The 25,665-nt window shown below is 51.7% G+C and overlaps 1 protein-coding gene across 3 annotated transcripts in view; it reads right to left on the bottom strand.

Annotated features, from left to right (window-relative positions):
- Nucleotides 1-9,990: 9,990 nt before the first annotated feature.
- Nucleotides 9,991-25,665, bottom strand: part of SMAD6 (SMAD family member 6) — a 77,679-nt gene continuing 62,004 nt past the window's right edge. Inside the window, exon 3 of one of the 3 annotated variants that reach the window (XM_024997426.2) lies at nucleotides 9,991-11,813. In XM_024997426.2, coding sequence (XP_024853194.1) covers nucleotides 11,272-11,813 — 542 coding nt within the window. In that variant the 3' untranslated portion in view covers nucleotides 9,991-11,271. The remainder of the gene's footprint in view (nucleotides 11,814-25,665) is intronic. The other 2 variants (XM_024997425.2, NM_001206145.2) reach the window with 2 other exon arrangements.

Raw genomic sequence — 25,665 nt, 5'->3', positions numbered from 1 at the left:
AATGAGCACTGGAATAAGAGTCAGGCAGACTCAGTCACAACCCAGCACCACCACGTGGCTGTGTGACCTTCAGGCAATCACTTCACCTCTCAGAGTTTTTGCTTCTCATCTATAAAACAGGCATCATCCCACAGATGCTAAAGCACTGCTGGGAGCGTGAAGCAAGAGAGCTGATGGTATCAGTTACTTACTGCTGTGTAACAAACTCCACTGTTTTTAGAAAGACTATCTCCCCAAACTAGTCAGTCCAACCCGTCCTATTTGTCAACACCATCAGTTCCACCAGATGCCTGAGTGATGGGAGCTGGGTGAGGCAGACATTCCAAGGTGCTGACAGGTGTTCTGCATGGGAGGTGCAGGAATAGGGGATATCTCATGCTGTTTCCCATAACTTCTTGGTTTGCGAAGGTTAAGAGAAATAGTGATCAAATCATGGTCAGTGGTATTTGGTGGTAGATAGCTAATCCAGCAGTGCATTTAAGGCATGCGCACCAATGTGGCAGCTGCACGGGGTGCTGCCCATTGTGAAGAAGGTCCTGATAGGCAAGGTGTTCCCTTCCCAGGTGCTGGGTTGCTGCTTTTCCTCCACTGCCACAAAAGCTGTGTGTTCTCTCCCAGTATCTATCTTTTCCACACTCACCCTTTACTTGTACCCAAACCTTTCACCCAGAAGGGCCAGGTACACTGAGTGGCAAGGGACTTTAATAAAAACTAACGAGAACTCCATCGGAATCTCCTTTTGGTCAGACTACCAAGCATAGGGTGCATTCACTAGGCTGGCCATTCAGGGAAACTAAGTCGTTGGCCCAGGAATGGTTAGGGCAGAATCTCCATAAATCCACTCCCCAACCCTTTTCATCCTGGTTATTACCCAGGAGGTGACCCAGAGTTGGGTGATCCCTTTCTGGGGACAGTCACAATCAACAACCAAGCTGCCTTATTCAGGTGTGTGGACCAAGAAGAGGGGAGGGAGAGAAAGTTGGGAATGTTGACCCAACCTAGACCATCCCTGTGAACAGCAGGGAGCAGGGACGGTCATGAACACTTTGACCAGCAGCCCATTGTCAAGTGTCTTCTGCAGTAAGTTTGCACCGTTGTTAAACTGCAAATGGCCCTGAATGTGAAAACATGACCCAGATCAGCTTCGGGGCCAAAATGCTGTGGCTGGAATTGGCTGATCTGACTGCCAGTGACAACATAACTTAAAAATGTGTCAACAGCATGGAAGCATACATCCACAGCCCCAAGACGGGGTCAGAGGTCTGAAGCAGTCAATCTCCCATAAGCAGCCACGGTTCATGCTTACAGGTCAACTTTGGGCAGCAGTCTCAGGCTTGGCGGACTGTGTAGAAACATGCCATCCTTTCCTTGCTCTGGTCTCTGAGGGTAGTCATGTCTGGTAGGGGATAGGTTCAGGCAGCTACAGGGGGCAGGCTGGCTAGGGCAGGCATGCCAGTCAGTCTCATAAGAGAACAGACCATTTCCAACAGGTGTCTGCAGGAATGACCAACAAAGTTCAATCAGCAGCCTCAATTAGTGGCAACAGTTTATGACCCTATAGAGAGGTGTCTTTTGGAGAAGGCAATGGCACCCCACTCCAGTACTCTTGCCTGGAAAATCCCATGGATGGAGGAGCCTGGTAGACTGCAGTTCATGGGGTCGCTAAGAGTCGGATACGACTGAGCGACTTCACTTTCACTTTTCACTTTCATGCATTGGAGAAGGAAATGGCAACCCACTCCAGTGTTCTTGCCTGGAGAATCCCAGGGACGGGGGAGCCTGGTGGGCTGTCGTCTATGGGGTTGCACAGTCAGACACGACTGAAGTGACCTAGCAGCAGCAGAGAGGTGTCTTTAATTTGCCAGTTTGTAGTTCTCCTAGTGACAAATTAAACAGCCAGGTCATTGGTTAGATCCAAGAGACAACAAAACTATAACAAACTCCATCAAGAGGACTGTTGGCTGGAGCTATGAGAACAGTCATTCTGCCCACTGAGCACAGTGGCTGTGCCCATTCGCAGAGCTGGCACACTGATGCAGAGTAGATGCCGCCGCCCAGTGGACCCCATCAGGACAAACCCAACCTGCAGTAGTAAGAGCCCCGATACCAGTCCATTCTCCACCTATGGTTTCCCCCGGGAAATTTCCCCAAGAAAGTCAAAATTACCTTAGAGCAGCCAGGACCCACTTATAGACTCCCGACTGTCACCTCTGCCTGGATCTAAAGTCAGTAGGACACACTGGATGAGGGGGTGAGTCATCATTCTTCCCTAAGGAGCGTGACTGTCCCACCCTCTTGTCTCAAGCGAACCAGCTGAAGTTCTAAGGATCCCTCGGTTTCCTGTCCATGTCAGTGGTGAATTTCTCTCCTTTCTCAGTGTAAGTACCCATCTCCATAACTGCTATCTAAAAGGCAAGAACAACCTCCATCCCCCAGGAGAAATTCTAGTGAGAAACTCTCTTCAATAAAAGGCAATAAAATATAGGGACATCTATTGCTCAGAGGGTAAAGCATCTGCTTGCATTGCGGGAGACCTGGGTTCGATCCCTGGGTCAGGAAGATCCCCTGGAGAAGGCAATGGCACCCCACTCCAGTATTCTTGCCTGGAAAATCCCATGGACAGAGAAGCCTGGTAGGCTACAGTCCATGGGGTCGCAGAGTCGGACAGGACTGAGCGACTTCACTTCACTTTATTGCCCAATTGGCCATAAATCTTGATCAATATATTTGCTACTGAGTTCCATGGACTTCCTCAAAATTCCATTAACTGGCTTGTAAGACCCTCCTCTTTCCTTATCCAGAAAGCCATGTCTCTCTCAAGATCCCTCCTGCATCACTGTCAAAGTCTATGAAAGGATCTGAGACTTTACCCAATTTGTAAGACAATAAGTTAGCTTGCCCTGTTTCCTGGATGCTGACAGAAGACGAGAGACTCCTGGTTCAGAGACGACGGGTTTCCAGTACTCAGGGCACTGCTGGCAGCATGTCTGCATTGGTTTTCTTGTGGTGCAAAGAGGGGCGAGTGACAACTTCACACCCAGTAGAGTGCTTTATAGGAGCAGAATCCTAAGCTTGGGAACCCAAATCTTTTATAAGGGTTAGTTAAATGCCCGTCCTTTGCACCAGAGGGAGACACTATCTCTAAGGCTCTTGGTTGTCGTATATCCTTGAAGAAAGAGTCTGGAATACAAGCAGTCTGTGCCTTTGCTGCCAAGATTCTTAGAGAGTCCCATGGAGAATTATCTCCCCACACTACAAGCTTTCTCATTTGGTCCCTACGTGATAGAGGATATCATTCTCATTTTATGTATGAGAAAACCACAGCCCAGAGGAAACACATGAAAAGTTCAGAGAGAGTGGAAAATGGTGGAGCCAGGATTCAAACATCAAAGCTTTCCACTTCTCTGCAAAACCGGCCCAAATTCCTCAGCAACTGCAGTTCAGACAGAAGGCTTGACCAAGAAGGTGGCAAAATCTCTCATTCAGAGATGGTTTTCGTGGCTCTTCTCACCCTAACCATGACAAATTCCAGAACAGACTTACCTCAAAGGCCTTTGGCTTATCCTGGTCACTTGGGAGCCCACTCCTGAGGTTTAGAAATTGTCCCAGGGGATGTTTGATGACATCGCCTGCTTAAGCTAGGGCCAGGCCGGCCAGAGCCCTCCCTGAGTGGAAGACCCCTGGGACTCTACAGCCTCAGACTTGGATAGAATGGGATCCCAAATATGCAGACTAATTCTGCATATTTGTTTAAAAATCTTTGTGTGGCTCAAGCTGTTTCTTCCTCCCTGCAAGTTGTGGCAGGGACACCCCTCAGCACAGCCAGGGCCTGGCAGAGACCTGGGCTGTGCGCCCAGATGGGGCCAAGGGGCCCAAGGGTCAGACCTCAGCCCCGGAGCCCCAGAGTGCGGAGAGCTTGGGAGCCAGCCGAGGCCTGTCACCAAGGCGCCACTCGGCTTTCTGGGGATCCGATGTGGTTTTTGACGTGTATTGACATTATATGTTGGGCAGCACAAAGCTGGGGATTCTTAAAGAGTCAAAAGAGCTGTCATGAGGGCCAGGAATGGCAAGCATCGTCGCTCCACGGGTGGACGAGGAGAGCGAAGTGGGAACGAGGTGGGGGTAGGGTTGCCACTTCCGAAGGATCTGCTTCCAGTACACATGCTCAGAAAGCACCAAAATGCTGCCCATTTTAGACAATTTAAGGAGCTTAGCCAACATTCTATGGCCAACAGAGAAGATCTTTTTCCCCCCTTTTCTACAAAAACTCATGAATAGATGTGTTTGGTTCGCAGTGTTAAGGAAAGCCGACTTGGACCGCATGCATGTATGCAGTGTTGTTTATATGCATGTTTTCCTAGGCATTCCTAAAGCCCCATTTTGTTCATTGCTCAAAGATGAGAACTAGAAAGTGAAACTACAATCAATAAACATTCCCAATTAATGTGCTGGTTCAAGCAAAACCGACCCCCAAAAGCTGGCAATAAATATAGTATTTTAAAAATTCAACAAATGCTAAATGGGACTATAAGCAGGTCCTATTCTAACCGCTTCACAAATAGAAACCCATTTAATTTCATCTTCCTAACCATCCTAGAAGGTGTCCATGCTAACAAATGAGGAAACTGAGGCACAGAATCCTTAAATAACTTATCCGAAGTCACTTAGCTGGAGGCAGAGCTGGGCCTGGAGCCCCGGGAGTCGCCTCCAAAGCTTGTGAGCTCAGTCAAGTTCAGAAGTGCACCATTCATTCGAAGGATGAGGGGGGTGGGGGTGGGTAGGTAGGAACACCAGCTCTGGAACCAGAGATCTGGGTGGGAATCTTCCATCTGATACTTACTAGCTATGTGACCCTGCTTAACTTCCCTGAGCCTCATCTATAAATCAGGGATAAGGATTAAATGAGATAATACAAAGTGCCTAGTATAGAACACTCAGATGGTAAAGAATCTGCCTGCAACGCGGAGACCCAGGTTTGACCCCTGGGTGGGGAAGATCCCCCGAAGAAGGGAATGGCAACCCACTCCAGTATTCTTGCCTGGAGAATTCCATGGACAGAGGAGCCTGGAAGGCTATAGTCCATGGTGTCACAAAGAGTCAGATATGACAGAGTGACTAACACTTTAGTATATATTAATAACAAGTCCCTTAATAAATGAAAACTGTTATGGTTATTGCTAAACAAAGTAAGGGTTCTATTACTAGCAAGCGCCCCAGCTCCTCTCAGCAGATCCAATATGAAAGCCCACCCTAGGGCTTCCCTGGGTGGCTCAGTGGTAAAGAATCCACCTGCCAAAGCAGGAGACAGGTTCGATCCCTTGTCCAGGAAGACCCCACGTGCTCTGGAGCAACCGAGCCCGTGTATTACAGCTACTGAGCCTGTGCTCTAGAGCCTGGGCTCTGTGAGAAGAGAAGCCACTGCAATGAGAAGCCGGCACACCACAAAGAAGAGTAGCCCCTGCTCACTGCAACTACAGAAAAGCTGGCACAGCAAAAAAGTCCCAGCACGGCCGAAGATCAACAAATATATGAAATTTTTAAAAGAGAAAGTCCACCTTAGGTTTTGGGGTGGGCAGCAAACAATCTCTAGAAGCCCTGGGCTCCTCCAGAAGGCATCATCAAGACATCTGGTTTAGACCTTTCATTTTCGAGGGGAAATTAAAGCCCAGGGAGGGGCCTTTCCTAGCGCCATTCAGCCAGGTCTCCCACAGTGCCCCCCGGGAGTCAAGGAGGTCACATTAAAAACCACCTGTATCCTCTGCTCAGCCCATGAGCTCCTGGTCTCACACTCAGAAATTCTAGGTATTTCATCTACACTCCACTAGCCTCACTATGAGCTGCATTGAAAACAGCAAGGCTGAGAGGCTGTTTCAACTCATATTCCTGGTGACAGTCAGCCTTCACTGGACTCCCCTTTTCCCAGTATCCTCCACCGAGCCCACCCAGGCCAAGGTGACACACAGCTTCCTCTGGGTTACCCAGGCTGCCGGAAGTCAGCAAAACCCTCAACCTCAGGGTGAAGAATTGTAAAACTTTGTCTTCATTTGCCTTTTATTAAAAAGCATAGGAAACACAACAAGGAGAATATTCTTAATGCCACAGAACCACACACTGAAAAATGGTTAAAATTGCAAAGTTTCTGCTCTGTGTATTTTACCACAATAATAACACTAACCACAAAAACATAGAAAAGATGAAAAAGTTCTGGGGAGGGTTGGTGGTGATGATTGTGCAACAGTGCAAATGTACTTAATGCCACTGCAAAATGGTTCAACTGGTCACTTTTACACTATATATGTTCTTTTTTTTAACCACAATTAAAAACAAACACAACCAAAAAATGATCTCTACCACTAACCTTCTTGCCTCTCCTCTGCTTTGGTCAGACTAATGCAGGTTTCTCAGAAGCCTTTACAGCATCTCTGAGAGCTCAACTCTGAAAGGAGCCCCAGGTCAAGGGTTTGGCCTCCATTGGCCATTGCCTTGCTGTGTGACCCTGGTTAGCAGCCTGACCTCTCTGAGCTTCAGTTCTATGACAGTAATAGAACTAGACATTTTCTGATTCTGTATTCTAAGTCTTTAAAGGGATGTCCCCTCTCAAATCAGGAATTCTTGCTACCACAGCCCCAAGAGGGTAAAATAAGACTATAGGACTGGGGCTTGAGGCTAGTGGAGGGTGTGAAGGTTCTTAGAGGCCTAGAAAAAGTCAGCTGGGGTTGTCATGGAGACGCATGGTACTAATAAACATACCCCCCTCTGGATGCCTGCTCATTCCTGCAGTTTATAAAACACGCCCACATCTAGTACTCCCATGACCCTTTCACTCCACAAACATCCAGAAAGCCCATCCTCTGTGTCCGGCACTGGGCTAGACCAAGATCATAAGACATCTCTGGCTTCCAGGAGACTCCTAGGGAGGAGAGAGGGGACAGCAGCATGGTCAGATCTTGCACTGGGCAGGCCAGGGCATGGTCAGGAGCAGGGGGCAGTTTGGGCAAAGGCCTAGTGGGGACAGAGAGGTCTGGAGTGTGGCGTTAGATGGTACTGGGCCAAGAAGACTCAGGGCAGGGCTAGGTCCTCTCAGAGGCAGTTCTATATCCTAAAGACACAGGCAGTCATCGGAGAGGTCACCATCACATGGAGGAGGTTCACTGTCAGATTTGGGTGCCGGGGCTTCCCTGGTGGCTCAGTGGTAAAGAATCCGCCTGCCGATGCAGAAGACATGGATCCAACCCCTAATCGGGGAAAACCCACATGCCGCGAAACAACGAAGCCCATGCACCACAGCTACTGAGCCTGTGCTCTAGAGCCCAGGAGCTGCCACGGAAGCCCACGTGCCCTAGAGCCCACACTCTGCTACAAGAGAAGCTACTGAAACGAAAAGCTTGTGCACTGCAACTAGAGAGCAGCCCCTGCTCCCCGCAACTAGAAAAAAGCCTGAGCAGCAATGAAGATCCAGCACAGCCAAAAACAAATAAATTAATTATTTGTTAAAAAAAGATCTGGGTGCAGACCATGACTCTGGGTGAGGAGTGGATTGAAAGGGGTGGGAGAGGGAAGGAGGCCTATTCAAGAGGCCACAGCAGCTGTTGGTGGAGGCCCTGGCATCCTGGACTGCTGCTAAGTCGCTTCAGTCGTGTCCCGCTCTGTGTGACCCCATAGACGGCAGCCCACCAGGCTCCCCTGTCCCTGCGATTCTCCAGGCAAGAACACTGGAGTGGGTTGCCATTTCCTTTTCCAATGCATGAAAGTGAAAAGTGAAAGGGAAGTCACTCAGTTGTGTCTGAATCATAGTGACCCCATGGACTGCAGCCCACCAGGCTCCTCCGTCCATGGGATTTGCCAGGCAAGAGTACTGGAGTGGGCTGCCATTGCATAACAGTCATTAATTCATGTAATCTTCCTGACAATCCTAGGATGGAAATACTCTTGTAATTCTGATGAGGAAACTTGGGCACAGAGAGGTTAAATAACATGCCTCAGATCACTTTATGTGGTAAGTGGCAGAGTCTGGATTAAAACAAGGCAGTTACAGCCAAAGACAGCCGGAACAATGAAGCCCTCTGAATTGTGTGGGATGGAAGCTTCCGGAACAGATAGTGGGAAGGGATGGGGGTAGTTCCCAGAAGTGAACAGAGGTGTGTGCACACTCTCTGGAGTAATGAGGGAATCTGTGTTCAGACATTGAGGAAGCAGCCAGATCAGGCGTTCTGAGACCTGGGGTTCAGGCTCAGTTCTGCCCCGAACTTGCTGTGTGACCTTGGGCTCCTCATAGCTCTCTCTGAGCCTTGCGTTTTCTCAGCTGAAGCCTGAACACAAGATTTCTAGGACTCCTCACTCACCAAGCTGTACTTCTCTGGCTCATAGATCCATCCTTCCACACTCTCACACCCAGACACTTTCAGAGACTAAGGCAGGGAAGAGACAGGACGTAGGGGTGGGCTGTGCAGTAGAGAGAGAGGGGCAAAGGAGGGACTAACCCCTCTCCACAAATCTAGCCAATAGCAGGAAATCCATTCCCCCTCTGTCCCCATCCTAGGCCTGGGCCTGGGGACAGTAAACCCCACCCACCGCACTTCCCAGAGCCTGCAAGGACCCAGCTCCCACCAGGCTCTCCAGAGACAGGGCCTTGTTTAGAAAGTGTCTTCTGGAGCCTGAGTCACCAATCCCTGGGTGGTCTGGGGAAACCACAAAGTTTCTGCCGGCACCACGACTGGGAAAGGGGGAGGATGGAGGTCCTGCTGCCACTTGTGACCTCAGCAACTCAGCCTGTCCTGTTTGGGGCTCGGTTTCCCCCTGTGAACTGAGGGACCAGAATTGCAGCCTCAGACCCCTGCGAAGAAAGGCAGCCGTGAGGCCTCTCTGCAGCACTTGAGGCCTTCCAAGGAGCTCAGGGAGGTTCTCAGCCTGGGCAGTGGGCAGGCCTGGGAGCAAGACTGCTGCAAGGTTGAGGCCCCTGGGTCCCCAGAGTTCAGCCCTCCAGACTCAAGGGTGGTCCCCAGGGGGTAGGCCCACTCCAGCAAAGCCAGTCACAACCAGCACGAGAGGACGTTGGACAGGACGCCCAGCCTGCATCTGAGACAGAGACATGTCCTGTCCCCCAGGGAGCTTGGGCACAGGACAGTATTCCCATAAGCTTCCATTTCTCCATCTGGAAAGGGGGACTGGCCAAGAACACCCTCACAGAGGTTCTCGCGCCACGGGTAGTAAGGACTCACAGACAGTTCATGTCGGTAATCACTGACTTGAAAAGAAGACAGATAGTGATTCCGAACCCATCTTCCAACAGAGCACAGTTCTGCTCACTGTGCCCCAGGAGGACCAAGGCCTGGACAGCGGGGACAGCAGAGGAAGGGGGGACTCCTGGGAAGCTCGGGTCTGGGGTGGCAGAGTGGAGTGAAAGGGACTGGGCTGGCTGACCTGGGTCTGAGACAGAATTAGAGGGGTGGAAAGGAGTCCACTGGCATAGAACTTTGGGAAATGAAGTAAAAATAGTGTAGTTCTTGGAGGATGTGGTGGCCATGATTCCCACCTCCGGGCATTCACACTCTAGTGTAGCAACACTTCCCCCCGCCCCCCACACACACCCGCCGCCAACACACACACACACCCTGTAGCAAGAATGGTTTGTGTGACCAATAGAACATGGCAGAAGTGATGGAATGACGCTTCTGAGATAAGGTTAGGAAAGACAGCAGCCTCACACTTGGTCTCTCTCTTTTGGATCAGTTGCTCTCGGGCAAGCCACGTCATGAGTAGCCCAATGGAGAGGCCTATGTGGTGAGGAACTGAGGCCTCCAGCCAACAGCCACGTGAGCAGGCTTGGAAGTGGGTCCTCCAGGCCCAGTTAAGCCTCAGATGACTGCAGCCCTGGCCGACAGCTTGATTGCAGCCTCAAGAGACCCTGAATCAGAACCACCCAGCTAAGCTGCTCCCACATTCCTGAGCACAGAAACTGTGTGATAATAAATGGTAGTTGTTTCAAGCTGCCAAGTTTTGGGATAATTTATTACGCAGCAATAGATAATACACAGGACTTCTCAGAGCATTTAATAGGCTAATGTAAATCTCCAAGAAAGAAGATATACAATGTAACATTCCCTAGTTATTTGGCCAAGAAAGCCTTCTTTTTTTGAGTTTTCTCAAGAGAGGAAACTGATTTAATATGGCTCTGGTCCTACAATTAGATGTAAGTTCTAACCTTGGTCAGTTTCATGAGCTAGTCATTTACCCTTCCAGAACCTTTAACTTTTTCCCTTTTATAGAGAAGAAAGAAACCACCTGCCTTTGCATCAATCATGAGGACAGCCCCAGATGGGCAGGTTCTGACCTCCTTGGTGAGGGATCAGAGGGTAGCTTATTTAGGTCCTAAAAGGGAGTTTCACCCTGGGGCTCAGGGAGCTTCCACAAGGCCATTAAGTGGGTCCAACACCCACCATCTCAGTCTTTCTTCCACAGATCATTTCCCCAAAGTGGTGAGAATTAGTCTTCTAGTTTGCAGACAGCTCAGAGATGGGAGATATGGACATCAGACTGAGAGCTGGCGTAAGCCAGAGCATGAGCCTCCCCATCAGATTGGAAGCACTTACCCAGGATGGATGGACCACAAACTCCCCCTCCTTCTCCTGAATCCTGTGGACACCCCACAGCCAAGGGAGGGAAGGAACAACAGAACCTTCTCTGGTCTTAAGAACAAACATAGGTCCTTCCTTCCTTTTCAATGTAATTCCCTCTATTCTTTAACCGCTAAAAGACTGAAATCAAGTTTCAAATGCCTGACTGGTCAGAAACCCACGGAAACCCTGCACATCCCTCTTTGTTAAAAAGAAGACAGTTTAAAAAAAAAAAAAAAAAACTATAATGCGAATACTTTATTATCAACGAGTGACTGGTATTAGCTTTTTGTCTGGGCATTAATATTTCAGAAACCAGACACCAAACCCAGGCTTTTCCACCTGGCTCTGCTGTATCATTTTCTTTAAAGAAAAAAAAAAACATAAAGAGGAAGGAGGAAGAGAAAGAAAATATATCTGTATTATAAGCCAAAGTGCGTCTTTCTTGTTTTGTCCATATACACACATTGCACCATACATAAATAATTACATTGTAAAAATGACTCCATAATTACAAGTATAATATATATTTCCATATAATATATAAAACTTTATATTAAATCTAGGTAGATGATATCTGGGGGGGGGGGGTTCGTCCGTGGGGGCTGTGTCTCTGGGCACGGGGCCCCCCCCGGCGGCGGGGCAGGTGGCGGGGGCGCTATCTGTGGTTGTTGAGAAGGATCTCGAGCCAGCAGGGGCAGGAGGTGATGAACTGCCGGGAGTAGCAGGGCCCCCAGCCCTTGGCGAAGCTGATGCGGACGCTGTTGGGGTCGTAGGGGCCGTCGGCGGCGTCGGGCTCGGGGCCGTGCTGGAGCAGGCCGGAGCGCTCGAAGTCGAACACCTTGATGGAGTAGCCGGGAGGCACCTTGCGGACCACCAGGGCGCGGCCGCCGGGCGCGTCCAGCGTCGGGGAGTTGACGAAGATGGGGTGCTCGCCGCGGTTGTAGGCCCACACGCCGTCAGGCTCCTTGCTGAGCAGGATGCCGAAGCCGATCTTGCTGCGCGTGCGCCGCACCGACTCGCTGCGCTGCTCCAGGTTGAGCTGGCCCAGGCAGAAGCCGCTGCCCTGAGGTAGGTCGTAGAAGATGCTGACGGCCTGGTCGTACACCGCGTAGAGGCGGCCCACCCGCGTCCGGTGCTCCCAGTAGGCCACGCTGCACCAGTGGCTCGGCTTGGTGGCGTCCGGAGACATGCTGGCGTCTGCGGGGCAAGCACAGGGCACGCAGCTGTTATTCCCGGGCAGCGGAGGTGGTATGGCTGCCTGGCCCGGGGAGAAGGGGGAGGTGCGTGGAGCTTCTAGCACCCCACGGACATGCGGAGCGTCTACTGCGGGCCAGGCTGTCCTCAAACTTAACCTGCAGGCCCCCTCGCCCAGCCCCACCCACAAACACACACAAAGGCAGGGCACCTAACTGTGCCAGGTGCCACGGGCACCCAAACACGAGCCACACCCGGCTCCGGCCCATAGAGTTTTACAAGCCGGCGGAAGAGGGACACACACCCACACACCCAAGGGAGGGGCTGAACGGTGAGCACCTACATTGTTCTGGGTGCTGTGCTCTGCAGGCCTCACTCCACACGTGATTCTCTGGGTCCTCCTGAAATGGCGAGGAGGCCACCTTCTCATTTTACAGATGAGGATCTGAGACTTGGCACCCCAAGGCCACCCAGCTAGCGGGTGGCACCACCAGGATTTGAACCCAGTCAGTCCAAGCCTCAACTTGAACAGAGTGGGGTGAAGTGCAAGTTAGTCGCTCAGTCATTTCCGACTCCTTGTGACCCTGTGAACTATAGCCCGCCAGGCTTCTGTGTCCATGTGATTCTCCAGGCAAGAATACTGGAGTAGGTTGCTATTCCCTTCTCCAAGGGATCTTCTGGACCCAGGACTTGAACCCAGGTCTCCTGCATTGTAGGTGGATTCTTTACTGTGTGAGCTACCAGGGTGAGGCAATGGAGGGGTGTAAATCACCCCTTGGAGGGGACTCAGGCATCAGAAGGCAGGATAGGGTGGGGTGGGGGACATGGCCCCCAGTATCTCTTGCAGCTGGGAATCACTGCTGCTCAATGCTGATGGCTCCCAGCCTCAGCCTTGAGCGTGATGCAGAGTCTCCCAGCAGCCCCCACCCCAGCCCCTCAGGTTGGCTCTCTTGGCAGGAAGTGCAGGTCTTCACCAGAACTGCAGCCGCTTCTGTGAGACATAGAAATGAAGGGTCTCTAAGTGGGAAAGGAGATCGCTCCTCAAGGGCTCCAGTTTCCCAGCTGCTCCTCTCCAGACCCCACTTTCCCCAGTGACAGCAAAGATGTGGCCTGGATGAAGACTGGAATCCCTTTTCACTCCAGCTGGGAGCACCTCTATGCGTCTGCGTGAATTTAACAATTTCCAGGTATAGCAAGGGCCCCATCTTGAAGGGCAGCCCCCTCCTCCCTGCCCTCAGGCGTGGCCGGCCTCAGATTCTGAAGCATTTCAACGCCTGGGCTCTCCTTTGAGCTCACGGCTCTGAGAAGCAGACCGCCCGGTGGGGTGAAGTGTTCCCACTCAGGCCCCCGGCTGGGGCTTTGGCAGGGGGAGAAGGTCTGCTGGAGGCCTGATGAGGACACAGTGAGGCCCTTTATGGCTCAGCTCCTCCCAGAGAAACAGAGCAAAGTCCAGTCACACCTGAGGGAGAAAGCACTGCCAACAACTTCATTCAGGAGCCTGGGTGAGGTCAGCTCTGTCGGCCTTCAGTCCAGTCCCGCCTAGACGTCCCAGAGCAGCAGGGTGACCGAGCTCCTGACATTCCCTTATGTTCTGGGAGGCGCCCCCAGCAGGGAACTGTGCACCTGAGGGCTTCCTGTTAGGCTGCTTGCTCTGCTGTGGCCTGGGGCTGGGCACAGCCTCAAAGGGTGGCATTAAGGTCCCAGCCACAGGGCCCCAGGCTAGCCCCTGAGGATGTATACTTTGTCTCATGGTCCCTACGCAGACCCCTCATGGTTCTAGCTGTGGTCAGAGTGGGGGAAACAGGCCCCCCTGCTCTCAGCTGACCTGCCCCTCCACCAGTGGGCACTAGGCCAGTCCCAGCAGGAGGGCCGCCAGGAGTACCCCACGCCCTTGTCCCTTTCTCCATCCATCCATCTGGCACTGGTCTGAGAGCTCTCAAGATGCAGAGAAGCAGCACCGTCCCAGCCTGGCTGTGAAACTCCGAAACCAACCTTCTCGTTAGGTGAGAACTCCGTCAGTGCACCAGGCACAGAGGTGCAGAGGCAAAGAAGCATGCCTGGAGGACGCTGCACGACAACACAGGCAGCGGGCACCTCTGAGTGCCCTCCGTAAGCCAGGTGACTTCCTCACGACGGCCTTGGTGCACCTGCTACCAGCCTTGTCCACGGGTGTGGAAACTGAGGCCCCGGGAGGTGCCATAACCGGCCAAGGGCACACGCTCAAGAGTGCTGGGGCTGGCATCAGTGCCAGGCCACACTCTCGAGGGGAGCTCTTCTCCATACTCCAGACAGGCCCCCCACCTTCTCAGAGCCTCAGTTTCCCTATCTGCAACCATGACAGCTCTCGTGGTCTGTGAGTCCTAGAAGTGCTTACCCACAAGCTGGTGAGTCACAAACGAAAGGCCTTCATCCCCTGAAGACTCACACAGTCCTACTGAGGGAGGGAGCACTGCTGCCCGCCTCTACAGATAAGCACAGAGGGGCCACCCTAGTCATAAAGGGGCAGCTCTGCCCCAGGGTGTAGCCACTCATAAAAGCTTAAGAAGCAGTTTAACAGAGAGAAGAGTAATGGGACCCCAGGGGTGGGGCACTTCTTCCCTCGAAGCTCCTAAAAGGCTTTTAATTCAAGGCCAAGTGGGCCTTCCTGTCCCCCTCCTCTCAGCACCTCCAACCCCAGCCAAGCCAAACCAACTGTGCCCTCATCATCTAACCACGCCCCAACCCTGATCAACACCTGTGTCTCGGGTCTTGTTCCAGTCGGTGCTCCTCACGGGGGATGGAACCCTATGCATGGGGATAAACCACCCAGCCCCTGAGTTGCCCTGGGCCCCAGCCATGGTGCTCAGGGACACCGCCTAGTCCGGGCCTCACCTCCTGTGGCCTCTGGATGAGCAGTAACACCTCATCAAGCCTGGGCTCTGGGCCAGGTCTTCCAAATTCCAAGGGATGGACTGCCGCCTCTGGGAAGCCCTCTCTGACCTCTCCCTCCTGTGTGCCTAGAGCCTCAAATGCAGCCTCGCTCTTGGCCTGAGCAGGTGTTTGTGCTGTTGGTCAGCATCCCTGGCTGGCCTCAACTCTCAAGGAGGAAGGGGTGGGTCTTAGTCCTCTCTGCATCTGTCCCAAGTCTGCGTGTATCCCCAGGGTGCTCTTGGAACACCCTGCAAGGGAAGGAGGAAGGAAACAGAATATATGCCAAGTGTGGGCACACTGCCGTCACACTACCCCTTACTGGAATCCTTCCCAGTAGGTGGGGCTGATGGCCTCAGGCCTGAAAGGTGCTGGGCAAGGTCTAGGGTCTCAGGTTTGATCCTGAGACAGCAGCCCAGCAGGTAAGCCTGTCACCATGCCTGAGGCCTCCTCGTCTCCTCCTAGCTCTCAGGGTCTCTGGGCTCCAGAGCTTGAGGGTCCCACGGCACTATTTCATCCAGGGAGCCCCAATACTCTGGAATTTCACAAACCAATACACTGTTTAATGGGGGTGGGGTGGGAATATTACAAGGTCACTACAATTTTATTTTGTCACATACAGACTGATTAAAAACCCCAAGACCATCTACTGTCACTAGCACAAAAGAAAGTATAATTTGATTCTCAAAAAATAGAGTATTTAAAAAATCAAATCAGAAAATCTAAAAATATATTTACATTGTAAGAAATTTTCTTGTTTTTTTCACCATAGACCAGTGAAAACTCAGTCCTGAGAGTGGCCTGTGGGAACCATCAACTGAGCCCAGTGTCCTTGTGCCCCAAAGATGGTGCCCGGGGGTTGGGGGGTACCAGGTGACTTGCCCAAGGACATACAGCAGTGGGTGGCAGAAGTGGGACCAGAACTAGAGACCCCAGAATTCTAACCAGTGCTTGTCCCATGATCCAAAAGGTTTCTGAGTGAGACAGACCTAACTCTCACCACAGACTAGATATGTGGTCATGAACAAGTCACCGAATGTCCCCAAGCCTCAATCTCCCCATCTGTAAAATGGACTTGTTCATAATTGAGTACCTCAATTACACAGTCCCTCTTTGAACTTTCTGGCAACTCCAGCAGCAGATCAATTTGGAGCAGAAAGAAGCAGCTGTTTATCTGTCCCCATGCTGGCCTAACCCTTCAAAGGCCAGGGCTCCTTACGGGTGTTGGGGGTCATGACCCAGGATCACCACCATGGGGGGTTACAACAGGACAACGGACAGCAGAGGCCTTTGCAAACTGTAAAGCACTTTACCAATGTTAAGGTTTAGCTCCCAGCCTGGTACCTGAAGTGCAAAAAGGTGCTCATTAAGTGAAGAAATCAAAGTGAAGCGATGAATAGCTGAACATGAGGGACACAGATGAGTGCTCCTGCGGCTCTGTTTACACACACACGTGTATTCACATCTAATGCTGCGTGTTCACAAGCTGACAACGCTCTCTGAGAATGAGCAGGCAGGCACCCCCAAACCCAGGGTCCCCTCTCCACTCCCCTCAGACGCAGAGCTCCACTCCACCCATCATGCCTCTCATCTGCAGCCTGAGCTGCCTCTCAGGATACGAGGGGACAGCCTCTTGCAGAAGATCTTTTTCTTCTCATGGCTCCAAGGCTGTGGTCCCGCCATCAGCCTAATTAGGAACCAGCTCCTTAATTGCAAATAAATACCGGGGAGTCAGACCCGAGTGAACAACATCAAAGATGACCGCTCTCTGACCGAAACTCCTGCTCGCTACCCCCTGCTCAGGGCCTGGCCTAGTTCCCAGCCAGACTCTGGGTCCCGGCTGGAAGGGTTCCGGGGGGAGGGGGAGAGGAGAGGCGCGGGCTGGCGTGATGTCTGGGGCGGACTTGGAGGAGCAGCACCAGACCGGGGGCCAGGAGTCCTGCAGCCAGGTGTCCTCTCTCCTGGCCCCGATCTGCAGGCGCTCTTTCTTCTCCCGGCCTCAGTCTTCCCCTCTGCACAGTGAGCTCTACGCATCTATGACTTCATGAATGTTCACAGCAGCTCTAACCGTAATCACCCAAACCTGGAAAGCAGCTCAGATGTCCATCAGCAGGAGGATGGATGTTAGTGGACTAAATGCTCATGTGTGTCCCTCCCCAAGTTCAGGTTGAAAATGCTAATCCCTGACGTGACAGTATTAGAAGGTAGGGTCCTTGGGACGTGAGGAGCTCATGAACAGATCAGAAAAGAGACCCCAGAAAGCCCCGTCACTTTACTGTGTGAGACTATAGCAAGAATACAACCATTTATGAACCAGGAAATGGCTCTCACTAGACACCAGATCTACCAGCAAGCATCTTGACCTTGGATTTCCCAGACTCCAGAACTGTGAGAAATAAATATGTATTATTTAGGCTACCCAATTTAGGGTATCATTGTGATCACAGCCCAAACAGGCTATGATAATGGATCAACAAAAATAAGGCACATCCATTCAGTACAAGAGGGCTTCCCAGGTGGTACAGTGGTAAATTCCCACCTGCCAATGCAGGAGACGCAAGAGACTCAGGTTGGATCCATGGGTTAGGAAGATCCCCAGGAGGAGGAAATAGCAACCCACTCCAGTATTCTCGCTGAGAAAATCCTGTGGACAGAGGAGCCTGGCGGGCTACAATCCATAGGGTTTTAAAGAGTCAGATACAACTGAGCATGAACGCACTATAGTGGAACACGATTCACCAGTAAAAAGTAATAAACTGCTGAAACACGCCCCAACGTGGGTGAATCTCAGATGCATCTGGCTGAGTGAAAGAAGCCAGACCCAAAAGATATGCTGTTTCCGCTGATATGAAATTCTTAAGTAGACAAAATGAAGTAAAGTGACAGAAATCAGAACAGGGATTACCTCTGGGGAGTAACCCCTGGGGATGAGGAAACTTTCTGGGATGCTGGAAATGTTTGCTATCTTGAACAGCAGGAACTCGGGTATGCACACTGTCAAAAATCATGACCTATGCGCTAAAGAGCTGTGCAATTCATCGTAGGTACGACGCCTTGAAAGGATGACAACAAAGGCCAGCCCTCTGTGGCTTGTCCTAAAAGTGGTCTCAGCAGGGCTCCCAGGGGGCCCAGGGGACAGGCCGGACAAGGGTGGCCTGGCCTCTGGGTGGCGCCCACATTCCTGCCACCAGAGGGTGGTGGATGCCTGTCATGGACAGGAGGAGACTGGCCCAGCGGGAGGTCCTCTCCCCTGCACTGCAGCCAGCCCCTCCAATGGCTGGTATTCCTTCCTCTGGGCCTCTTGACCAAGTGAGGGTCCTGCAAGCCCAATGTGTAATTTTGTGGGGATGCTGGGGCACCTATGGGACCCACTGTAGTCTGGGGAAGGCGAGGAAAGCTGAAATCCCAAGGAAAGCCTTTAGCTTCTTTGAATCAGCAGCTTTCTGTCAAAACAAAGGGCAGGAACGTTCCTGTGCGCTCCCCCGTGGGCCGCACACTCCAAAAGCCTGAACACACGCAATGCAGCCTGTTTCCCTCGTGACTTCCCCTTTCCGCCGCGCCAGACTGCCTTGGACTTGCCCACCCTGGGAGGCGAACCACAGAAGTGCCCAGATTAAAGTCTCCGGATGGCTTAGACTCCAAGGAAGGGAAATGTGAAGGCTCAGGGCATTCACAGGAAGCTGGCCCCGAGTCCCCCAGTCTCCAGGGCCTAGCTGGGCTGCTCAGGCTCCTCCACGTTCAAAGCTTTGGCTGCTGCTTCACACCCCCTTGGGCCACAGCAGCCTCCCTGCCTTTCCGGGGGCTGGCCCAGCCACACCTTAAATGAACAATGAAACCAGGGCAGACCCCACCGAGAGCTGGGAAGGGAGGTTCAGAGAAGCTAAGTGACTTGCCCAGGGTCACCCAGCAATTTGGTGGCAGAGCCAAGGAGGAGCCTAGGGCTGGCTTTTCCAATCCCCTTTGCACAGAGCCCTGTTGGGGCCGCCTGCCCTCCTGGAAAACTCCTTTCTTCTGTCCCATGTTATGCCCACGGCTTTTAAGTTCCCATCCAACCAGGAGCTTTTTCATCTGAGGCTCCCAGGCCTGGGAGTAATTACGTGGCCCTGCATCTGGTTAACCTAACACCCCTTTAAAAGCCTTGTTTGCCCATTAGATAAGTAGTTTTTGTTATCAAACTAAAGGGGGAAAAAGAAGTTTCCACTTAACCTTCCTTTGTCATTTTAAGCTGCAGAAATGGCTTCAGGTTTTGCAGCAAGTCTAAAGATGCAGCATTAATTAGAGGCTCTTTTTTTTTTCTTCGTTAAGGGAGGGGGAGACCCGTCCTTTATTCACTGGGATCCGGTAGTAAAAGCAGAGAAGGAATGTGCACAGGGCCATGTTAATGGTCAACAGCTTAGAACGAGCCGCTCCGCTGAAAGCTTTCCAAAAGCAGGGCCCAGCTGACAGGAGTTTCCTCTTATTCGCTCCCACCCGCCCCTCCCCGCCCCCACCTCAACTCCCGCACCTTTGGCCCCTGGAGGAAGCCAGGCTTCCAAGAGGAAGTTCCTAATCGGTCATTACATCACGGGCGGTCTGGCCACCACCGCCGCCTTCACGGGGTCCACCTTGGGGGCTCATTCAGCCGCTGGTTTCTGGGCCAAGGACTGTTTGGCCACCACTTTCCAGACAGTTGACTAGCCGCTCTGCTGGGGGCAGGAGGGCTGGGGGTTACCCCCTGGACAGCAGTGAAGCAGGCAAAGGGAAAATGACAACAGGAGGAGGGAGTCCAGGAAATTCGTGGTCCGTGTGGCCACAATTCAGGATTCTGCAGATGCAAAACTGAGGCCCCAAGAGGGAAAGGAACTGGCCAGGGTTACAGGAGAAACTCACAATAGACTGGCAGCTAGGACCAGTTGGGTGTCTCCTGCACAGGATCCAGGAACAAAGCTGCCTATGTGTGTGAATCTCAGCCCTGCCACTCACCAGCAGTGAAATCTTGGGTAAGTGATTTCACTACCTGGGCCTCAGTTTCCTAAACTGTAAAATGGGGATGCAATCAGCGCTTACTGCCTCGGGCTGCTGGGATTAATTTCAAGTGCAAAATAATGCCTGGTTCAAAATAAGCACTCTGTAAGTTAACAGCTATTTTTTTTCACTAGTATTATTACCACTGTATATCTTATCTCTATATTGTATAAATTATTGAATAGATTGATTCAGTCTGTATAGTTCATAAGGGTATTCATATTAGGTCAGGTAATGTGTCAGTGGAGTTGAGGATCAGGGGGAAATGCTGAGAAGAGGAGCAACAGTAGTAACAACGATAAACCAGCCAGTAGTAATAGTAGTAATAATGATGATGATATACCAGCCAACATCTAATGAACTTTTACCCAATGCTAAGCAGAGTATGAAGCACTTTAAATGCACTGTCTCATCATACTGTTCATTCTCTTAGTAATTCCCATTTTTAGAAGCAGCTGAGGTCTAACAGTCAGGTAGTGAGTCCAGAGTCCTCAGCTAGGAAGCTGCCAATCTGGGATCCAAGCTCACGTCTATGTGGAGACTGGAGACTTTGCATTACTCTCTTGTGGTTACAACCTATGAGCTGCAAAACCCCAGAGGCCTGCAGGGTAATGGCACAGAGTCTGTGTTGTAACAGCCCATCCATGTCCACTCCAAGCCGGCACTTGGCGGCTCTATAAGGACTGGATGTTCAAAGTCGTCTTTAGATGTGGCAATATGGAGGCCCCAGTAGACACTGCCCACCTTTTGGGGGTTTTCAAAAACCATGCCTTCTAACAACTATCTATAGACCCCAATGCAGTCCTGCAAACATGTATTTTTCCAGTGTTTCAGGACAGCTTCTCCCACGGACTCCCATCTCCTTTCCTTGACACAAGGAGCGTGTTCTACATACACTTCAGTAATGGAGGGTGACCTCAGCAAAGGGCTGCTGACCTGGCTGAGTAATTGGAGGGTGTGGGGGGTGCCGGGTGCTCTCTGCTCTGCACCCAGTTCAGGAGGCAGGATCACCCCCATTCTCTGAGGACAGACCCCAAGTCACAGAGGCCACAGAGCAAGGCCGCGTGGGAATCCTGACCGGATGGCCTGACCCCAAGCCTGCTTCTCTCTGCTGGGCCCTGCACGCTGCCTCTGCTCTTCTGGGAGGCCCAGGGAGCGCCACCCTGAAGGGTTTAGAGGGAGTATGCGCTGTCAGTGGTCAGCCTGCCGAGCTGTCACTGGTCTCTAAGAACAGTCCTGCTGGACCCAGCGGGATTCCTTCACCCCTGGCACCCTGACCCCTGCCTGCTCGCTCCCATGTCTCCAGCAGAACCAGGTGGCGGCCTGGGCTGAGATGGGTAAGGTTTCTGTTATTTAATCTCCTGCAGTATGCGAATGGATCCTGAAAAGATGAGCTCCTCTTGCAACCCTGGCATAAAACAAGCTCTCCTTTGGGCCCTACTACACAGGCCTGCTCAGGGTCTCCTCCACACGTAGTATCCCCGGAGCCCAGCAGGACCTATCACTTCCATCAGCATCCTTCTCGCCCTGCTGTCCCTGTAAGCTTTTGTCAGGTTCGCTGGGCCCGGGGGCTGTGGCTTTTCTCCCCAGGCCTTGGTGCTTTGTGGTCCAAGCTTCCTTCTTAAAAACATTCTGCAGGCAGGCCCAGCTCTGAGAGCCACACTGAGGCTGCGATCAGATCACTCTCCATCAGAGCTGAGCATCAGACTGTACCCCAGAAACACTGGCAGGCCTACCTGGCCCGGCCTGACGGTCCTAAACGAAGCCCCAACACCCTACGCCGGAAAAGACAAGACGCCAAAGAGGCAGCAAGGAGATCAAACCAGTCAACCCTAAAGGAAATCAACCCTGAATATTCACTGGAAGGACTGATGCTGAAGCTGAAGCTCCAATACTCTGACCACCTGATGCAAAGAGCCGACTCATTGGAAAAGACCCTGGTGCTGGGAAAGATTGAGGGCAAGACGAGAAGGGGGCAACAGAGGATGAGATGGTTGGATGCCATCACTGACTAAATGGACATGAATTTGAGTAAACTCCAAGAGATAGTGAAAGACAAGGAAGTCTGGTGGGCTGCAGTCCATGGGGTGGCAAAGAGTTGGGTGCGACTTAGTGACTGAAAAACAACAGCAAGGAGGCTGGGCGGGAGAACCTCTCCGACTTCAGGCAGAAATTCGAGTCTAGGTGGGAGAATTCTGGTTCCCTGTGTCCTGGAGGGAAGGACGGTGAAAAGCTTCAGTCTCCAAGGGGAGGGGAGAGCTGGTGATAAGCAGCTTATAAAATCAGCCCCACGTTTTCCAGAAGGAACCAGTTTCTGCAACAAAAGGCTCTGAACTTTGCTCTCATTCCAGGTCGTTTTGTTTTATCACAAAGTTAGGATTCTGAGTAAGTTTGTTTGTTTCCTTAGGCAGAGACCCCCTGGGGTGGGAAAGCCTGGCTCTTCATCTTAACCCTGCAAAGATTCTAAAAAAGCACTGTGTGTGTACAATGTTGAAGCTGGGTACCTGGATCCCCAGGAGAGAGGCAGCAGTTGTGAGAGGGAAGGGGCCCCCCGTCCTCCCTGCCTGCGAGTCAGCCTTGCTGATGGCTGAACTCCTGGATTCTCACAGGAGCCAGGTCCCTGGCTGCTCTTTGGGGTTCCTGTCTTGGGGGAGAGTGGGTTTTCACCTGAGCCTTCAGGTACCAAAGTTCACTGACTCAACCCCACCTTGACTTCCCTGTTGAATCTGAGAATACAGAGAACAAAGTCGGCCCTTTGGGGGTTCAGATGGGGACAGCCTGCGCAGGCGTCAGAAGTAGGGGGAAGCGGTCTCTGGTAATCGGCGATGTGCTTCAAGGAAGCCCATTTGGGGACACGCTCCTGCCCTGTCGGGGGAATTCAGGGCACCTCCATTTCTCTTTTATTTCCCAAATACAATATGAGTTTTATTGGCAAACCTCCTGCCTCAGACTTCTACCTGGACCGAATGTAAAGCCATAAAAGCAAAGTACCTTAAAATTGCCCTCAATCAACTTGTCTCTGAGGCAGGAACCTATGCTGCTGCAGAAACATCCCAGGGGGTAATCAGGGGAGGCCCCGACAACCCAGGCCCCTCAAATCCCTGGCTCCACCGTCCCCTGTGAGGAGGATCCTTTAGCTCCCTGTGCCTTGAACACCTCCCCCGCCACCTCCCCCCGCCCCCGCCCCCATGTGTAGTTTGTCTACTCTCTCTTGATCTGGAAAATTCCGTGAGACCACAGGCAGCAGAGAGGTGAAGGAGTGCAGATCCTAACGACTGTGTTACAGTGAGCAGGTGACTACACCTCTGAGTGTCGAGGCCAGCTACAGAACTGGGGGGCCCAGTTCAAAATGAAAAGGCAGGGTTCCTTGTTCAAAATGTATCCAGAATTTCAGTAGTGAAAGCGGAGCCTTAAACTGAGCAGAGGCCCCTTCTCTGCACAAGGCCCTGAGTGGGGCACACATCCCTGAACACCCATGAAGCCAGTGTAACTCACTCCAAGGGGTCAAGGTTGGGGGGCGGGTTCATGATAGCCCTAACGACAGTAATTGGCCCTTGATGAAAGTGAGATTCTTCCTCCATTCCCCAAAGTACATCAGACTCCTACTCAACTACCAAGGCCCCAGTGTCACCTCCTTTGAAAAGCCTTCCTGAGTCCCTGGGTCTGAACCACTCAGCCCCTCCTCCATGATGCTCTTTGATGCCCGCATCAGGAGGGCGTGTGTCTCCACCTCACCCACCTGCAAGCAGGCTGGCCGGGGATGAGGTTTCACCTGGCCTCTGCCCTTCCCACCCCGGGACCAGGCACCCTGCCTCCTGACCAAGACACTGTCAATAACAGATGACTGATGCGCAATTGGGCGGGCACTCGGGAAATCATCGGATTTTCCCCAGGTTGGAAAAAACGCAGCAGCCATGCCATTCCCATTGAACAGATGACACCACGGAGGTCTAGAAGCCAGGGCACGGAGCCGGGGAGGGAGAAGCAACATCCCTACTTGCTGATCTTCACGATGCAACCCAGCCAATGGAACACCAGATGAGCTTGCTATGTGCCACGCTTGTTTCAATAAAATAAAATCACCTAAAGCCTACAGTCATCTTGTTTGGCAATGGGGTGGACTTAATTTCTCAGGCTTGCTAGGTCTGCGAGGGTGAATGAAACAGGGAGCACGGCTCTCCATGGAAATGCCAAAGAACAGGATGGGAGCTGATTTTCTTATTTGCAAAGCTCTCAAAGATATGCCTCATCTAACACCAGCTTGTTGTTATTTACCCATGAGCCAGTATCATGTGACCTCTGCAAGTCAAATATGCCTTATTTACATTAAAGAAATGCTTTGGGATGCGTTTTGGGTGGCTCAGATGGTAAAGAATCTGCCTGCAATGCAGGAGACCCAGGTTAGATTCCTGGGTTAGAAAGCTTTCCTGGAGAAGGGAATGGCTACCCATTCCAGTATTCTTGCCTGGAGAATTCCATGGACAGAGAAGCCTGGCAGTCTACAGTCATGGGGTTGAAAGGAGTTGGACATGACTGAGCAACTAACACTTTGGGATAAACACCCCCAAATTAAAGTCCCAGGGGCAGAGGCATTCAATTTACAAATAATCCTTGCATTGAAACCTTCTCTTTAAACACAAAGGTACCTAATTTTAGTGAAGACAGGGTCCTACATACTGGATTTTCTGAAAGTGAGGCTTGCCTGGATCATTCTTACACATTTCTGGAGCAAACAAGGATGCTTTATAATAAGCAAAAAGCTAATATTGACTGGAGAGATCATTAAGCCACAATTAAATATTAATATTTGCTGTAAAGAACACAGTAACATGAGATTTAAAGGTTCCTTACAAAAATGTTGCAAAATGACCTAGGACTTGGCAGAAGCTCATCCCTGCTAGTCGGTCTCCTGTTTGCAGTCGCGCTACTGTGCGCAGCTGGAGCTGCTGGGCGCCGTCCCTGCCCAAGCTCCAAGCTGCCTCGAAAGGCATGGCTTGTTTGATATGGGGCTAGAGGTGCGGAGGAGGAGCAAGTCAGGCAACTGTCCATCACAGCAGGCCTGCAGGTGGACACAGACCCATAGACTTGCATCCCATGCCTCAATCCCAAGTCCAGGGTCAGTTTCCAAAGCAGAAGGAGGCAGCCAAGCTTGGCTCTTACAGCTCCTATAGCCCAAGTCAAGAAGTTGGGTCTCCCCCAGTCAGTGGTGATGGTAGGATGCTGTTTCTAACTGTGGCTGCTGCTGCTGCTGTCGCTTCAGTCGTGTCCGACTCTGTGCGACCCCATAGACAGCAGCCCACCGGGCTCCCCCATCCCTGGGATTCTCCAGGCAAGAACACTGGAGTGGGTTGCTATTTCTTTCTCCAATGTAGGAAAGTGAAAAGTGAAAGTGAAGCCGCTCAGTTGTGTCCGACTCTTCGCGACCCCATGGACTGCAGCCCACCAGGCTCTTCCATCCATGGGATTTTCCAGGCAAGAGTACTGGAGTGGGGTGCCATTGCCTTCTCCATCTAACTGTGGAGGGTTTTCCAATTCTCCAAGTCCATTCATAAAGGACCCCTTTTTAGGTTATGGCATATAAAGTTCAGAGAGGCTGGGTGACTGCCCACAGGGTTAATGAGGAAGGAGGATCAGGGTTCATCCCTGTCTCTGGAGGCCAAAGGTGCTCCTCCCACTGTCAGTTCCACTGTCAGCCAAGCATCTTCGGAAAGTGAGCCATCGGCTCAGTAAGTCCCTCAGAGTAATTCTTTAGTCTATGTCCAGATACACATAGGCGCATGAGCTGCACGACTCAAGTCAATGCAGCAAAATGTGGGAGCCATGTCACAACTGTCAACTGTGCTTCTGTTTGGTCTCCTATTCCCAAGGCTAACTTTTCAGTAGAGAGGGGTACAAGGCTTGTTTGCCATGATCCAATTCCTAATCCTTTTTAAAATACTTATCT

This window comes from Bos taurus, chromosome 10 (genome assembly GCF_002263795.3).
Source record: "Bos taurus isolate L1 Dominette 01449 registration number 42190680 breed Hereford chromosome 10, ARS-UCD2.0, whole genome shotgun sequence".
NCBI classification, from domain to species: Eukaryota; Metazoa; Chordata; class Mammalia; order Artiodactyla; family Bovidae; genus Bos; species Bos taurus.
Note: the sequence above shows the minus strand (reverse complement) of the source record. Positions and strands in the feature narration are given on the sequence as shown.